Source organism: Pecten maximus, chromosome 9 (assembly GCF_902652985.1).
Source record: "Pecten maximus chromosome 9, xPecMax1.1, whole genome shotgun sequence".
In the NCBI taxonomy this organism is placed as follows: domain Eukaryota; kingdom Metazoa; phylum Mollusca; class Bivalvia; order Pectinida; family Pectinidae; genus Pecten; species Pecten maximus.
In genome coordinates, this window is record NC_047023.1 from 19,487,539 (window position 1) to 19,506,051 (window position 18,513).

General features: G+C 35.4%; 1 protein-coding gene across 6 annotated transcripts in view; it reads left to right on the forward strand.

Moving 5' to 3' along the window:
- LOC117335052 (semaphorin-2A-like) overlaps positions 1-17,302 on the forward strand; it is a 123,461-nt gene extending 106,159 nt beyond the window's left edge. For 4 of the 6 annotated variants that reach the window (XM_033894968.1, XM_033894970.1, XM_033894971.1 and 1 more), the window contains 12 exons: positions 271-417; positions 796-917; positions 1,525-1,636; positions 1,747-1,798; positions 2,149-2,299; positions 3,091-3,280; positions 7,335-7,447; positions 7,820-7,980; positions 8,409-8,461; positions 9,465-9,740; positions 11,395-11,483; positions 12,402-17,302. In XM_033894968.1, the coding sequence (XP_033750859.1) occupies positions 271-417; positions 796-917; positions 1,525-1,636; positions 1,747-1,798; positions 2,149-2,299; positions 3,091-3,280; positions 7,335-7,447; positions 7,820-7,980; positions 8,409-8,461; positions 9,465-9,740; positions 11,395-11,483; positions 12,402-12,425 (1,490 nt within the window). In that variant the 3' untranslated portion in view covers positions 12,426-17,302. Of the gene's footprint in view, positions 1-270; positions 418-795; positions 918-1,524; positions 1,637-1,746; positions 1,799-2,148; positions 2,300-3,090; positions 3,281-3,793; positions 3,907-4,280; positions 4,442-4,869; positions 4,923-7,334; positions 7,448-7,819; positions 7,981-8,408; positions 8,462-9,464; positions 9,741-11,394; positions 11,484-12,401 lie in introns of all 6 variants that reach the window. The other 2 variants (XM_033894973.1, XM_033894972.1) reach the window with 2 other exon arrangements.
- The last annotated feature ends 1,211 nt before the right edge of the window (positions 17,303-18,513 follow it).

An 18,513-nucleotide genomic window follows, 5' to 3' on the forward strand; every position in this document is an offset into this window, starting at 1 on the left:
TGGTGTGTCAATACATTTCGTGTTATTTGACACTATAAATGCAGACAAAAAATTAGTACTATGAATTATTATGTCAAATAATACATATACATAAAATAATACAACATAATGTTTCTTGATCAGGGGAATATTAGATAGAAAAAGGGTCATCTACTTGTTGAGGAATTCAACTTAAAATATCAATTCTAAACACATCATTACAGTTAATGGTAGGGGCCTGCTTGTGATGTGATGTTTCACAAATATTGTTCATTCTCTTGTGTAAAACAGAAAGTGGAAACCCTGGCAATGTGTCTGCCCTCTACTCTGGAACTCGTGCTTCTGGCCAGCCATTTATCTACAGGCCTCGCCTCATGGACAACGGTGTGGAGGCCAGTAGTTTCATGAAAACAGTTGATGATGACAATTGGATAAACAGTAAGAGTTATTTCCCTTCTATTGCACATTGAGCATCTACAACTATATGGGTATAGAGATTTAAAGTTACAAATACCATTTTACATATAGATTTTGATTTTTTATGTACATTTTGATAGTTATATATCCCTTTAAGAAGGATAAAACAATTTTTATATCTGTATATCTACTAGAGGGATCATAATGAACATTGCTATATCAGTTTTGATTAATTAGCTTTCAAAAAGGAAACAACAATTGAACATTGTTCAATGGGATAGGGTGAAATTATGTTAAGTTATGTATCTAAGGAATACATGCCAGTAAAATGTTGCTCAAATGATTTTTTTCATCTTGTTTATGTAATACGATTTCTAACCAGTATTTTTACTATTACAGAGGGACAGTTTGTTGGCTCCTTTGACATGGGTGACAGTGTTTACATCTTCTTCAGAGAAGAAGCATTGGAATTTACCAACTGTGAGAAACGTGTCTTCTCTCGGGTAGCAAAAGTCTGCAAGGTAATGCTATTTCCAAGTACATTAAACTGTTCTAAACAACAATAAGAATTCATATTATACATCTTGGTTGGGATAATTAGATAATGCAGGATTATAGGTTAAAATTTCTGGTCATGTTTGTGGTACATGCATTGAAAATTAACAAATCCAAGTCCGTCAAAAAAGAAATATGTCCATACTGACTGTAGTTATGCTATATACCTAAAGATCTTAAAGCTCCTGAGATTTAAAATTTCTGAAGTTTCATGTGCCAAGGATATGTAAATGATAAAGTATGTTGCAGAAAGTCATCATTCAACAGGGGTGGTCAAAATGATTACGTTCCAAATAATTGTCAACAACATACCCTACCAACAACAGTATGCTTAATTATGATATATTGAAAAAAGAATATGTATGGCAAACAAAGTCTGCATAAAGATGATATGCCCCCTTGTGGCAGCTACAGGAGTCACATATGCAGTCTACCTTATCACTCCTACATCTAGCAACATCGCATGACATCACTTACACATCCTGTTGTGTGTACCCATAATGCATCATTATATATCTGCTATTGTGTATTTGGTATGGTGGGTGAAGAGCCTGTTGTTTTGTGTTGATGTAGAGGGACCAGGGTGGAGCGAGAAGTATCCTGCGGAATAGGTGGACATCATTCCAGAAAGCTAGACTCAACTGTTCCATTCCCGGCGACTTCCCATCGTATTTTGATGAAATTCGTAAGTTGATTTAATGATCTGTTCCTCTTTCCTAACAATTTAAGGATGTTAAGCTGTGACACAGTCTGTGTATGTTAGATTTTACAGTAGTAAATGTTTTTGTGTTCCAGAGGATGTTGAACGAGTTGGTGACATCTTCTACGGCCTCTTCACAACAAATGTGTAAGTACCTCATGGCATTCAATATCTTGTTGGAGAAGAGTACATTTGTATAGAATTTGAATAGAATGCAGCAAATGGTTAAAAATTTGTGTGATTAGGACACATAACTAATTTGTGAAAGGCTTAAATCTGAATTAATCATGATATTACATCTTTTATTGGAACATCCTTCCTGATGTCCGTTTCATATAAAATCAATTTTCTGAGTTATCTGAAGAAAATTACATGATATTAACATTGTATTCAGTGGGAGATTGTCTCCAAGCATTAGATATAATGTTACTGTTTGTTATATATATGTCATTGTGTTATATCCACTAACTAACACCAGGTACTTGCTACACATACAGGAATGGTATATCGGCCTCTGCTATCTGTGCATTCAATGTCAGTGACATTCTAAAGTCCTTCAGAGGAAAATTTAAGTCACAATCTAAGCCTAACACCAATTGGCTGCCTGCCGAGGATGAACCAGAAAACTGGCCCAATCGACCACCAAATGTAGGTATATCAGGCTATATCAACTTAGGTATCGTTGGAACTGGAAAATATTCATGTACATCAGTCATACACAAAATGAAAATTGTGTGACTTAATGATATACTGAAATATGGATATTTAATTTTACATGTGTCAGAATTTTTATTGGAATGTACTGTGTATTATTCATCCAACCACAGTTTAATTTACATGACATGCTTAACTCCTTATTAGTCCTCTACAGTTGAAACTGGGGGACTATAGGTTTCCACTCCATCTGTCTTGTACATATGTATGTATATACTTACCGCTAAGGTTTGTCAGTGGCCTTGCAGCTTCATTCTTGGAGGGATTTTGTTCAATTTGATCACACAATGATAAATGGCACTAATATATCGGACAGGTTCGAGTTTCAGAATTTTTGGGTCGTGGTCACTGTTAATATTTTAGCGGGTCAGGCAGGGGACATGTATCACTTTAGCAATATCTAGTATGCTTGTTTAAGGTAAATGGGAACTTCCAAACCTGGACCCTTTATAGTCATCTCATTTCAAATTATCACCTCCCTGGACTAGAAACTTTATTCTACAGTATTGTAGATAATCACTTGTCTACTTGAAATACAAATCCCTGACTCTAACACGAAGGTTATCGAATAGTTGTCCTTAATTGTTTTCATCGCTGTTTGATCATAACATACAAGCAATGATTTTATTCAGCACACATTATTCTTGTCTGTCAATACAAGTGATGTTAATTAATAGCATGATGATTTTGACCTTTTTAGCAGATCAGTATTCTCTCCATTTCAGTGTAATAACAACTCAAAGGACTTGTCCGATGCCATCCTGTCATTTATTCGACTGAACCCCCTCATGGATGATGCTGTCCAGCATCTAAATGGGAAGCCCATATTCTATGAGATGGGCACGCAGATGCACCAATTAGAGGTGGCGCACAACATCAATATGGAAAATGAAGTTGTCTTCTTTGCCTCCACAAGTAAGTACAGAATCTTAAATGAACTGATGTAACCTGATTGGTTAGTGTCAAAGTGATTTAAGTTTGTGGGGCATTTATTAAGTTACTTAGCAGTAGCTTGAGTTTGTGTTGGTACTGACCATTCTCCATTGTCATTTGGTGATAAAACCCAGACTTGCAGACAGTTTCGGCCTTTTATCGAAACAACCTTTATCAATTTAACAATTGCTCACTCTTTTGGACAAGGTCTGGTGCTAGGCATCAGGGAGTCTGTAGTGCTTTTGCCTCGGACAGAAAAGTCATTTGTTTGTCTAAATGCTTTTATATATTCAGACTATTGTGAAGTTCCCAGTTCATGGTTAGGAGGCAGGGAATTTTTTACAGTTATAGCAACTTGGAACAGGTCTAGGTCCAAGAGCATTCACTAGATAGTGAAACGTTTATACTTAGTGGTTTAACTTTATACTGATACTTCATACTAAATTAACATTTCATTATGGTACACCTGTTTTTATCCTTCATTTGTTTTCACAGGTAAAGGCCAAATTTACAAGATATTCCTAGAGCATGGCTCTAAACAGGGAATTGTCTCCAGCGTGTACAACCTCTTTACTATCCCTGAACCAATATGGGCAATGAAACTGAAGGTAAGGTCTGAGGTCAACCACACTTGAGTTGTTGTTAAAGATGACTTATGATTGACTTAACAGCTATTCTTTAGACCACAACTAAGAAGCCTTAATTGTCAGGAGTTGATAGGCATCCTGAGAAAAATGGCTACACCTTAATTCCTGTGTGAAAAATATTTGAAAATGCTGATTTTTAGCTCATCTGCTTTTGTTATGCAACTGCATGAATGAGCTATATAAACTTTATACCTGTTTTAGTGGCAAGTGAGCAGTACAGGCCCATTGGGCCTCTTGCCTCAATAAATTTGTCTCAATTAAGGTAACATAAGAGAAAACTTGTTATACGTTTTGTGTCACAGGATATAGATTTACAGACATCTTGTGTTTTTCAGGGAGAGAGTATCTATGTTGGATCTGATACAGCTGTCAAACAAGTACATATTGACACCTGTAGCAGGTATGATAAGATGGACACATGTGCTTATGACCCCTACTGTGCCTGGAAAGTTGTACCTGGAGAATGTGTCAGAATCGACAGAAGTTTCTTTAATGAGTAAGTGGTTACCTCCCTTGAAAAAATCATTTCCCCCTGTAATGAGTGGTGGAGGGGATGTAGGGATCTACCTGTACACATGTACATAAATCCAACGTCCTCACTCTACAAAACATTATCTGTTTATTCTCTTATCAAGAAACTTCATACTCTAGTAGAGAATGATATTCATTTGGGCAGAAGAAACAAAACAAAAATAAGATATTTTGATTTATATTAACCAATAACTAGTTGAAATTAACAAGGTATGTGCTAATTTCACAACACAGCATTAAAAACGTGCTGAAAAACGATTTTCATTGAAAACAATAAAAATAATCTCATTCGAATGGGTGGGAGGGGGAATATAATTCATTTTTTGGGCATTATTATTTGTTATATTATAGTTTGTTTGCATGTTTAAAAGGCATAATTTTTTCTCTTTTCAGTCCTAATAACTATTATACATACAAGAATGTTGATGACAACCCTCCAGCTGCAAGTAAGTTTGTAACTACTTTTCTAAAATATATAAACCTGTTATGCCATGATTCTCAGATAGGTTCCTGAAATGTCTTTGTAAAAAAGAAAATTTTTAAAAAAAAATTTTTTTAAAGGCAAAATTTTTGATATTTTTGACCTTTTTACGATCAGTGTTCTCTCCTTTCAGTGAAATAACAACCAAGGACTTGTCCGATCCCTCCTGTCATTTATTCACTGAACCCCCTCAGGGATGATCCCGTCCAGCACAAAAGGAAACCCTTTTATAGATGGGCACGCAATGCCCAATTAGAGGTGGCGCAAAAACATAAATATGGAAAATGAAGTTTTTTCTTTGCCTCCAAAAGAAAGTACAGAATTAAAGAACTTTTTAAAACCGTTTGGTTAGTGAAAAGTTTTTAATTTGGGGGGGCTTTTATTAAGACCTGCAGTAGCTTGAGTTTGTGTTGGTACTGACCATTCTCCGTTGTCATTTGGTGATAAAACCCAGACTTGCAGACCGTTTCGGCCTTTTTATCGAAACAACCTTTATCAATTTAACAACTGCTCACCCTTTTAGACAAGGTCTGGTGCTAGGCATCAGGGAGTCTGTAGTGCTTTTACTTGAGACAGAAAAGTCATTTGTTTGTCTAAATGCTTTTGTATATTCAGACTATTGTGAAGTTCCCAGTTCATGCTTAGGAGGCAGGGAATTTTTAGGTCACCTGAGACAAAGTCTCAAGTGACCTATTCTAATCCCCTTTTGTCCGTCGTCGTGCGTCGTCCGGTGTGCGTCGTGCGTCCGTAAACAATTTACATTTTCGACTTCTTCTCCAAAACCCCTAACCCAAATTCAATGAAATTTGGCAGGAAGCTTCTATGGCTAAAGGTCAACAAAAATTGTGAATTATATGGTCCCTACCCCCAAGGGGCCTAAGGGGCGTGGCTAAAAATGTTCAAATTGACTAAAACTTCAAAAATCTTCTTCTCTACTCTCAGATATGGTGGAATCAAACACTCTTCATAGATGGAAGGGTCTTAAGGTGCTTTACCAAAATTGTGAATTTCATGACCCAGGGGTCTCAGGTTTGCCCCTGGGGAGGGGGTAAACTTTACTATAGTTTATATAGGGAAATCACATTTTTGACTCTAATTTGTGGGATTTCTATTGGAATCATTCTAACTTGGTTAACATTATCAGCTTGTGATGGCAGTTTGATGGTATGCACATGTTGGCCCTGACTGACCCCCAGGGGCTGATAGGCGGGGCTAAAAAGGATCAAATAGACTGAAATTTCAAAGATCTTCTTCTCAAGACCCAATTAAGACAGAATCAAATACTCTTCATAGGTGGAAGGGTCTTATAGTGCTTTACTAATGTAATGAACTTCATGACCCTGGGGGGGGGGGGGGGGGGGGGGGGGGGGGTGGGTAGATTTTTCTTATAGATTATATAGGGAAATCACATTTTTGACTATTATTTGTTTGATTTCTATCGGAATTCATTCTAACTTTGTTAACATTATCAGCATTGGATGACAGCTTAATCGTATACACCTGTTGGCCCTGACTGATCCCTAGGGGCTGATGGGTGGGTTCAAAAAGGGTCAATTAAATTAACTAAAATATTCCAATCTCAGGTGCCTACGGGCCTCTTGTTTAAGAAATAATTAACGATGATTCGTGTATTATTGCAGGATATACAACGAGGACGAGGATATTTTGCAATTAAATTAATAACGAAGGCCGCAGGCCTGAGTTATTAATTAAAATTGCAAAATATCCGAGTCCGAGTTGTATATCCTGCAACAATACACGAGTCAAAGTTGATTATTTCTATTCTACCATGTACTGTTTAGTTCTGAGATCGACCTCTTTCTAATAGAAAAACAGCAAAGAAACCCCGGGAAAACCTTGTAATTTATTTCTTGAGTATTGCATTATTTGTTGATGAAATATACAGGCAATACAGTACTATGATCAAGAGCATCTATCATATGGCATTGATTTTGAAAATTAAAAAAAAAGGATAAAAAAAAAAAGAAAAAAAGTGGGGGCCTCCGTAGGATTCGAACTCGCGTCGTGATAAATATATATTGAAAGACTAACCCATTAGCCCACTCGGCTATAGTAACCTTTTATGAAACGGGTGAATATTAGATATTTAAGATTGTAACAGCCGTGACTCACGAGCGTGTATTATTGGCACGAGCGTGGGTTATTGGAATATAATACATGGTTTTTAACCAATCAAAACTGGCATTACATAGCAAACATGGTAGAATTACAGTTATAGCAACTAGGTCTAGGTCCAAGAGCATTCACTAGATAGTGAAACTTTTATACTTAGTGGACTAACTTTATACTGATACTTCATACTAAATTAACATTTCATTATGGTACACCTGTTTTTATCCTTCATTTGTTTTCACAGGTAAAGGCCAAATTTACAAGATATTTCTAGAGCATGGCTCTAAACAGGGAATTGTCTCCAGCGTGTACAACCTCTTTACTATCCCTGAACCAATATGGGCAATGAAACTGAAGGTAAGGTCTGAGGTCAACCACACTTGAGTTGTTGTTAAAGATGACTTATGATTGACTTAACAGCTTTAGACCACAACTAAGAAGCCTTAATTGTCAGGAGTTGATAGGCATCCTGAGAAAAATGGCTACACCTTAATTCCCGTGTAAAAAATATTTGAAAATGCTGATTTTTAGCTCATCTGCTTTTGTTATGCATCTGCATGAATGACCTATATAAACTTTATACCTGTTTTAGTGGCAAGTTAGCAGTACAGGCCCATTGGGCCTCTTGCCTCAATAAATTTGTCTGAATTAAGGTAACATAAGAGAAAACCTGTTATACGTTTTGTGTCACAGGATATAGATTTACAGACATCTTCTTGTGTTTTTCAGGGAGAGAGTATCTATGTTGGATCTGATACAGCTGTCAAACAAGTACATATTGACACCTGTAGCAGGTATGATAAGATGGACACATGTGCTTATGACCCCTACTGTGCCTGGAAAGTTGTACCTGGAGAATGTGTCAGAATCGACAGAAGTTTCTTTAATGAGTAAGTGGTTACCTCCCTTGAAAAAATCATTTCCCCCTGTAATGAGTGGTGGAGGGGATGTAGGGATCTACCTGTACACGTGTACATAAATCCAACGTCCTCACTCTACAAAACTTTGTCTCTTTATTCTCTTATCAAGAAACTTCATACTCTAGTAGAGAATGATATTCATTTGGGCAGAAGAAACAAAACAAAAATAAGATATTTTGATTTATATTAACCAATAACTAGTTGAAATTAACAAGGTATGTGCTAATTTCACAACACAGCATTAAAAACGTGCTGAAAAACGATTTTCATTGAAAACAATAAAAATAATCTCATTCGAATGGGTGGGAGGGGGAATATAATTCATTTTTTGGGCATTATTATTTGTTATATTATAGTTTGTTTGCATGTTTAAAAGGCATAATTTTTTCTCTTTTCAGTCCTAATAACTATTATACATACAAGAATGTTGATGACAACCCTCCAGCTGCAAGTAAGTTTGTAACTACTTTTCTAAAATACTATAAACCTGTTATGCCATTGATTCTCAGATAGGTTCCTGAAATGTTTCTCTTTCTAAAATTAATACATGCCTGTCAATATGAGGTCTATAAGTGTGAGGCTAGAAATGTTTAACACATTCAATCTCCTTCATAGAAAAAAGCATACCTTACACCTCACCTATAAATGGCATAAGAGATATAGAGGTTACACAACATGTGGTTGTTGGATATGGAATTTATTTCACACTCGTAAGTTATTTTTAAAAGTTACAAAAGACACTCACTTAAGCATTGGCAAGTGTCTTTTGTAAAAAATGACTTACGAGTGTGAAATAAATTCCATCACGAGTCATGTGACCTGTTTCTACTACAAGTCAAAGGGGACATGGCTAATTCGTGTATGCAAATAACATGTACAAGCCGGGACCCGGTGGTGTGACTTCATTCAATTATTGATTCCGTTAATAACAATTGCAGTTTGGGTAAAAGTTCAAATTCTTGACCAATCTAAAGACCGGAAGTTTATACTCCACTAGTGGTATATAACATATATATCCAACAGTCAGCACATTTATACAATGGCCTGAGAGTGGTATAATACGGTGTTGTGGTAGAAAGTGATATACATTATACAGTCTGTAAAATTACAGTGATATCACTGAAATAAAACTGCATTAATACGTATACAGCAATTTAACTAGGTTCCCAAAAATCACTGAAAGCCATATACAAATCTCAAATTGTGGAGAAAATACTTCAACCTCTTCAGTATATTGAAAAGGTTTAAGCATTTTCTCCACAATTTGAGATTTGTGTATGGCTTCCAGTGATTTTTGGGATTCTGATATTTGCGTCCTGGATACATGCTTTTCTTGTGGAAGTAATATTTGATTGCCCACTATATCCCTTTGTATTGAGACTTAGTGTAACTTGGAAATGATGTTCTGGACTCACCTGAAAAAAATTACAAAAATAACTGGTTTTGTATTTTAGCTGAGGATGAGAAGGTGAGGACCAGAGGAAGCTCTATAACACTGGACATCTCCTACATGAAATGTACCATACAGCGAACCATCCAGTGGAAGTACAGGCGGACAGACGATGCCAGTCCCACTGGTATAACATTTGAAGGCCATGGGGACCATTTTCATATTGACCCCAAAGGGTCGCTCATCATCACTAACATACAACCAGACCATAAAGGATTGTACACTGCCATGGACGAGATGGGCAATGTTCTGTCCAAGTATAATCTTAAAGTTTTGGAAAGTGAGTTTCTTAATAACACCAAAATTTTGTTTCACAGTAAGTTAGGAGATATTTGTAACGTCGGGATGCCTTTGGCACCTGCCGTTATAGTCGTGGTGGGTAAATTCTGTTAGTCACACTTTTGTTTCTGGCTAACAACTTCTCTTTTCTGTAATACAAATGATATACATTCGCAGCCTAATTATTAGTTCTTATTTTAACAGCAATTATTGACATGATTTAACTGATGGTTCCCGTGTTTATTGCATTTATTTGAAATGAAATATGAATGTTTGGTGTTCTAGACTATTTAAGAGTATAAATATAAACATTTTCCTTGTCAGTATATGCAATTTTGTTGGCGTATGATTACATATTTCTGTCTCAATCCTGCCTTGAAAGCGAAGTAAAAAAATTCAAATTGATCGTTGTGGAAATTTACATACGTCCACAGAGAAACTTAGATATCCACATGTCTTAGACTCATGTGTTCATCCTGAGTTCATACGCAGGAACATTTCATATAAGCCTAAAACCAACCGTGTTTAGGTAGTCAAATGTTTACAATTCTATAAATAGTTTTGCAGCCAAACATTCCACGGGATAACTTCAGCTGTCACATGACTAACCATGTGATCATCACTTATCTGGCAAATTGGGGGTTATGTCTAATGTAACTAAACCAGCGATCTTTCGCAGTTTCTTATTTATTTGTATGTCGCTAAAATACACAAGAAATATCAACAGGAATTGAAGGCAAGTTGTAACAAACTACTTTGCCGTTTTTTCATGAGGATTTTATTAAATAAGATTACTAGGGGTCATAAAATAGATGTTTGCTAGGCCTAATTAACATCTTATAAAATAAATAAATAAAAAAAACTTTGGCTGTGTACATCTTGGATTTTATCTCTGGTTGTACATGTAATTGTTAATAGACCGATTTATCCTTCAGTTGATTTTTTTCAAAGTTTACAAGCAGCTTTACTGATTCAGAAGAATATCATTAATTTTCCACAAACATTAAAGAAATAGGCCAGGGAAAGAACTATACTCAGCTGTTGGAAAGTTGTCAGCAGATAAATATGTTATACACATTTTCTTGAATATATATAGAATAGGAATAACCAGATTAAGACATTTCATCTGATACTAATGTAGCTGTCCGACTATAAAATCCAATTTTAAATTTCTTATTCTATATGACCTCAGACCCTGACGTTTCTCAGGGCATTTGGCCCTTAATTTGCTTAATCCCAACAAACTGAACACTGAATGTTAATTAATATTGAATATTATGCTGACCATTCAATGTAAAGTGATTTTTAGTGACAAGGGAGATAACTGTACATACCTTAGGATGGTGCTGACTATTCAATGGAAAGTGGTTTTTAGTGGCAAGGGAGATAACTGTTCATTCAGACAATAAAATGTGAGTTTTAGTGGCACAGGAAATAACTGCAAGTACTATAAGGTCTTCGGGGATATAAGAAACTTTAAACTTATAAATCAAACTTCAAAATTTTGAGGTGAATCAGTGTGTTTCTTTCATTGAAAAAGCCTTTGCACCACTTTAATTCTGCAGATTTATACAAAGCTGCTTGATTTTTTCATATTTCAAAATTGCTATATACACCTACGTTTTTGCTTTAATTTATGTTTTATCCTTTGCTAGATAATGATGACATAGAAACAGAGTGGAAAAGGAAGTTTGAAGAATGGTGTGATGAATTTGAAAAGCAGAAGAAAATTAGAGAATTATGGGTAAGCATATTTAAGAAGAGAATAACAGGAACAGAGTGTGAAATAAAAAACTCCAGCTCATTTTGATAAATATGTTTTAATATGTTCTTTATTTGAAAAATTCATGTAGGAGAGGGGAAAGAAAATGCCTGCTGTATCTCACTTATTGTGGAGTAATAATCTACTAACCTCTAATAATCTCTTTCTGTGCTTTAATTGTTATCCCCAGCAAACACATTTGCAGGGGGTATTGAATTGGGCTCCGTCCATCTGACTCCCATTTCCGTACTGTAACTCCAAAACCATTTAAGATAGCTTTACAAAACATGATACTGGTACATTGCTCTAGTAGTCTGTTGCTGCCTTTTGGTAGCAAATGCTTTTAAGTTTTCATATTTTTCTGTTACCATGGAAACAAATGTTGAAAACCCTAAATAGTAATATTTCCAAAGGGTAACTCCAAACCTGTTAAAAATAACTTCACGTAACCGGGTACACACAATGCTCCAGTGGTACCTTTTGGTATGGAGTGGTTTGCATAATTTTCCATGGATACAAATGGTTAAAAGCCTAAAATATCACACTAATTATGTAAACAACCAAACTCATACATGTATAGATAGGTTCCATTTCTAGCGGGGTGTTGGGGATATTGACTTCTTGTTTTCCTCACTAGGCGTCTCCTTCACACCCATCTTTATATTACCTTAGCTGTTGTGAAGACGTTAAACTCCCTAAAAGATTTTGTTTGGACAGAACATGATTATATGCTAATACAAATTATTTTTTTTTTAGTATAGAAAAAGTGACATAAATGATAATACATGTAATTGATATTGTAGTCTCCCAACTGATACTTACTAACCTGTCTTATTTCTGATATCAATTTGGAAATGGATATACATTACATTTAATATGTGTATTCCATTGTTCTTACAGGAAAACACGTGTACAGGTTCCTAGTTCAAATCCACTTACAATATACAAAGGCAATCTGACTGGGATTATGACTAAGGACTACTAATACGACTCTACACAGAAGCCATACCACTCACGATATATCAGGCCTGCCATCATCTGTAAATGACAGTGCTGATGGCCAAAAACCACTGGTAATATTCTACATAGACTTCATCAAACAAGACACAGACAAAAAGATTTCAAATTGGAATTCAACATCAACACTTCAACCACTTTTTATCAAAATTTATTTTGTGAATTTTAAGTTAATTTCGATACATTTTGACCATCCAGGTGTGATTTATTGAGAGACAACTCACTCACATTTTGAGTTTGCAAAGATAATGTAAAAGTTTAAAATACATATCTTAAAAAAGGAGGATTATGACAACTGTCATCAGAAGAAGGCCGAGTTATGTCTGAAGAAAACATGGCTGATGGAACATGGCTGACACCCCTGATGTTCCTGGTGTAGACCCACTCCGGCCCAAACATTTCAATTTACAAGGGCCTGGGTTTAATTTCTTCGTATGTGGAGTCACTGTATGGATTAGAATTGACCTGTGTGGGGAGCCATTGTTCAAGTATCACTTCTTAGCTTGCAGTAACCACATAAGGACCAGAAATGTTTCCTCTTATGGAGCTATTGTTCGACATTGGATGTGATTTCTGTATGCATTAGTTATTGTGTAGCATTGGACATGATGCCTTTGTTTCCAATGACAACTGCTCATCACTAGATGCAGGCCTTTTGTTGCAGTAATCATTGTTCAATACCTGATGTGAATTCTCTATATGCTGCCGGCCAGTTTGCAGAATGTTAGGATGTACTGGTGATTCTTAAAATAGTGCTTGGTAAATAATGCTTGGTTTTAGCATTTCCTAGCTTGAAATTAAACCTAATTCTGTAATAAGGCAATGCACCAACAGTGAAGAAGTGTACATTGTGATATACATAGTGTATACATAATTCAGAGTTAAAACTTGTGTCCTGTTACAGTGATGAGATGCTGAAGATTTATAAAGTGTGGATATGATATTGGTACAGATTCGTTTGTAGACGGACAAAGAAACCGGACAAGATAGCTGGGCAACAGGGCATAGGCTTAAATAGCGGCCACCTGACTGGGTATCCTGCTGTAAACATTATTAGGTTCCCTTCTGTCAGTAGCTGTTTTTAATATGACAGTCTGTATAGGTGGTAGAAATATTTACAGGGAGTCTTAGAGGGAAATACTCGTGTATTTATCAACATGTGCCACATTTATGACACAGAAACATTGGACACTTAAAAGTGCAATGTGTGTGATAGACATACTTTGTATGACTTTGTCATCTAAACATGTGCTATATTGGTTTCTCTGGGACATTCCAGTGTAGTTAGAGAGATACCAAATCATCATCGAATTTGTTCTGTGTATTGTTGAGTATCTGTGTGAGTGTTAATTAACAGGATGTATAGGTAGCACAGTTCTCCGTGTACATAGACATATAAGTTTGTAAAAAGCTCATCGGTATTTTCTGTATATAGCACTCAGATGTAAATATATCCAACATGAGAAAAAAATCAAAATTAAAATTGTGTGTTTTGTCTGAATTATTTAATATCATTGTGCTTGTTATTTTATGATAAACAGTATATTTCTTACCACTAAGAGATACTATGGTATGAAGTTTGTTAAGGTCTACTCTGTAGTTGTTCAGTTTGTGGGGCAAATATTTTGTGAATGTCCCAGTGGAAACTAGTTCGCAGGTATTAAATTTCACATAATACCAATAGTTCCATACATTTATGTGTATTTATAGATATCCAAATCCCTTGAATAACTCACTGTACAGTAACAATGTTAACAAACTATGGAATTTATTATAACAATACACTGTACTGGATGCGGTGGGACCTCTTGATTTTGTCTATGTATTGATAAAATTTTAAATCGGTATTTCCTCTTTCGCCCATTCATAACTCATCAGATATTTTGATATTAAGGACATTTTATTCTGAGGTAGTTTCTACAGGAGGAAAAGTCTCTACTAACAAAATATGTTACTTTGGTTTGGATGGCATATTGACATTAAACAGTTCCACTGTGTATATATATATATCTCATACCAGGCACTTTACCCAAGGGTATGTTACTTTCTTTATTAATTAACTATTTAACCCATTATATACCTGTCCCATTCAGGCCCTATCCTTCTTACATATAAATTAATGCCTATTACTGATTACTATTAGGTAATCATTTTTGTGATAAACAATGCTGTGTTTGTCCTAAGGTAAGCAAATCAATAGTACAGGTATGTAACTCTATCACTTTGCATATGTGGTGCCCAGTAGTATGTATGCATCCTGTATGTCTGAACATCCGTCTGTCCATATTTCAATTCAAAATAATTACTTTAAAGCTGTCTTATTTTCCTCAAAAAATGCCATAATAGTTGATATGCCATGAAAACGTTTTTGAACCAGTTATTTTCTTTTTTTTTCATGAGTTTGAAAGTTGCCTCATCGTAATTCTAAAATCCATAACCACAAATTAGTTTCTTGTAAATTGGTTGTTGTAATTTTCCCAAATTAATTTGTCATTCATATGTAGTTATTCATAGGTATAAAGTGTTTCAAATTTAGATTTTGTGACTTGTAAAACTGTTGATCCCAATAAGAAAGTTTGTATGTTGTATAGTCTACCTCTGATCTGCTGAGGTGTTCCCCTCCTGATGTTCCCAGCCTCCTTAACCCTGTCACTGGTCAGGAAATAAAAACAAATTTACAGCATTGTCGCGATTTAAAGTCATAAAATTATTGTGGGGGAAAAAATCAAAATCTATGAAGATCTTAACTTGATTGCAAAGTTCAGTAAAAGCTTGTAGTGTATTTTTCTCCAGCACTGACATAGCATTTTCTAAATTATATGACTAGAGTTATTTCCCCTGGCAGGGTGACAGGTTTTTGAGGGGTTATTAAGGGTATAAGGATCTAGTCAAATGTGTACCTCCAAAAGAGCTTCCTCTTATAAAACATTCATTTTTAATAATGATTTCAATTAAACTGTTTAATGATATTTTGTTTATTATTTCATGAATAAATGTTTAGTAATATTTTGTTTAGTATTTCATGAATAAATGTTAAATGATATTTTGTTTAGTACAGGTTTTTCATGATAAAAATCATCATTTTACTTTCCATAGAAATATAAAGATATATAATATCAAACATTTAATAGTACAAGTTATACAGCTCTACCATTATAGCATACAAACACATATACATTTTACATTTAATACGGAAATCAATAAGTAATTGATTTCATTCACAAACTTGGGACATATCAGTGGGCCCGATCAACAATTATATACCCATTAAAGTTTATCAGGAAATATGTTACTGTTAAGGTGATCCCTTGTATGATCAGCCCTTGTCTCATTGTCACATGGCCTAACCACTAACACAAGTCTGGATTATTTTACTTAACAAGGCTTATATTCAGCTATTGTTGAAGATTTTGCTGTTGTTGTAATTTTGTCATACAATATCTATATTACAAGATATTTGGTTTGATCATGAAACTGAAATTAAAATCAGAATTTAGAAATTGTTGTTATTTTGTAATTTGTTGCAGGGAAAGTATAAATCTACGGTAATCATAAAACAGAAGATATATCTTTAAAACAGTCATGGGCGTATTCTTGTTTTATTTCATTCATATTTCAAGAATAAAGAGCTTGACATTTCCAGGGGCCGCGGTGGCCGATAGGTTAAGGTGTCCCGACACTTTAACACTAGCCCTCCACCTCTGGGTTGCGAGTTCGAAACCTACGTGGGGCAGTTGCCAGGTACTGACCGTAGGCCGGTGGTTTTTCTCCGGGTACTCCGGCTTTCCTCCACCTCCAAAACCTGGCACGTCCTTAAATGACCCTGGCTGTTTATAGGACGTTAAACAAAAACAAACCAAAACCAAACCAAATTGACATTTCCTTAAAATGATTCATTTGTATCTACTTACATGTAGATTTTCTGTGTAAATTTTCACCTTTCTCCCTTTTCTTAGTCCCCCGCTGTCATGACTTGCTCATGTCCAAATCAGGGTATGCTAGTCCCCATTTGTCACGAAATGTTCATGTCCAAAACAGGGTATGCTACTGTCACGAAATGTTCATGTCCAAATCAGGGTATGCTACTGTCATGACTTGTTCATGTCCGAATTAGGGTATGCTACTGTCACGAAATGTTCATGTCCAAATCAGGGTATGCTAGTCCCCATTTGTCACGAAATGTTCATGTCCAAAACAGGGTATGCTACTGTCACGAAATGTTCATGTCCAAATCAGGGTATGCTACTGCCATGACTTGTTCATGTCCGAATTAGGGTATGCTAGTCCCCATTTGTCACGAAATGTTCATGTCCAAAACAGGGTATGCTACTGTCACGAAATGTTCATGTCCAAATCAGGGTATGCTACTGCCATGACTTGTTCATGTCCGAATTAGGGTATGCTAGTCCCCATTTGTCACGAAATGTTCATGTCCAAATCAGGGTATGCTACTGCCATGACTTGTTCATGTCCAAATCAGGGTATGCTACTGTCATGACTTGTTCATGTCCAAATTAGGTTATGCTGCTATCAATGGAAAATTGTTTCTAGATCACAGGCATTCATTGAAGTATAATTGTCATATGGATAATGGTCTAGCAGAGTTTCTGCATTATGATACAGAAGTGTGTGTCATAGTGTTGTTTCTGTATGGTTTGTGTACCTGTGTTCAATAAATCCACGATAACAGAAATTTCATCTTGATATAAAGTATTTTATTTATTGATTTTATTGTATCATACAATGTGTTTATTGTGCATTGATAATAAAACAAATTAACTCTACTGTTGTTGTTATTTCTTTGTTTACAAAATAATGTCTATTTCCTTCACAATAGATAAGTATGTGATCAGCAACTGGGAATTCAACTTTTCATTTATAATCACACAGTAGTAGTTGTTCATTTATTAGGCACATCACAAAACTATATCTACTTAAAGATTTGTTTTAAAAAGAAGATGGGGACTGTACTGGAGTTTTGACATATCAACAGGTGCTTGTAAACGGAAGTTTAACCTTTTGGACATACAGATATTTTTTTTTAGCTTGTGTGATGATAATCTGGAGTAAATCATAGCAAATTAGTTATAATTCAAATGGTTAATCCATAGGCCTATATCATATTCCTCTTAAATACTATTAGTCTATAAAGGTTTAAATGTTGTTGTGAGCTATGGAGTCCAAGATCTTAGAATGATTTATATGAGAAAAGGAGGACATATAAACATTATACTTGTAACACAATCTCTATTAAACTGATAAAATATTTGCAAGAAAGCATATTGACAAAGTACAAGAAAAATAATATCACACGTTTCGGAAGCGCAAGCGTTGCATGTTCGAATGACATCTAGATGAAATCCTGGTCTGTATACCGGGAAATGGGACCGAAGATGCGCGGTTAACGATACCAACCATACACACGAGCTAAGTAACTAGATCTTGATAACGAATATAAACCATCCTCATAGTATTTATCAACCTGTATTTATCTAAACCATAGGTTGTAACATTTGTTCTTCAACAGTCGATCTTCGATCTTCGCGTTCTTCCATAAACTACGCCGTGTTGGCATCGTTCGTTTGGGAAGCAGGGATGTTGCTATTGATAATAGAAAATTCTCGCTTCTGAGGAACTTAAAATACAGCTTAGTTGTTAGCTGTGTTACCTTGTATGTCAGTAATGTAGAAACGTACAAAGCCTCGTGTATGAATATGACAACACACAGATATACATTTATCTATAATAATTTGTTATACAAGTTTTCCTGCTCTGACAATTTAATGTCGAAGTTAAAACAAGTCGGCCTATTAAGGAACATTTGTCCTATGGAAATGTCAATATTATAGTTTGCTTCAACATTTAAACACTAAATCAAACATTCGAATGATGCCATCCCGTTAAAGTCAGACATGTGGTATTCCTGGGATAATGTAGCTTACGACCATCCACTTTATTGATGCTCATTTCCTCGGGAAAGAAAGCCACCTTAACC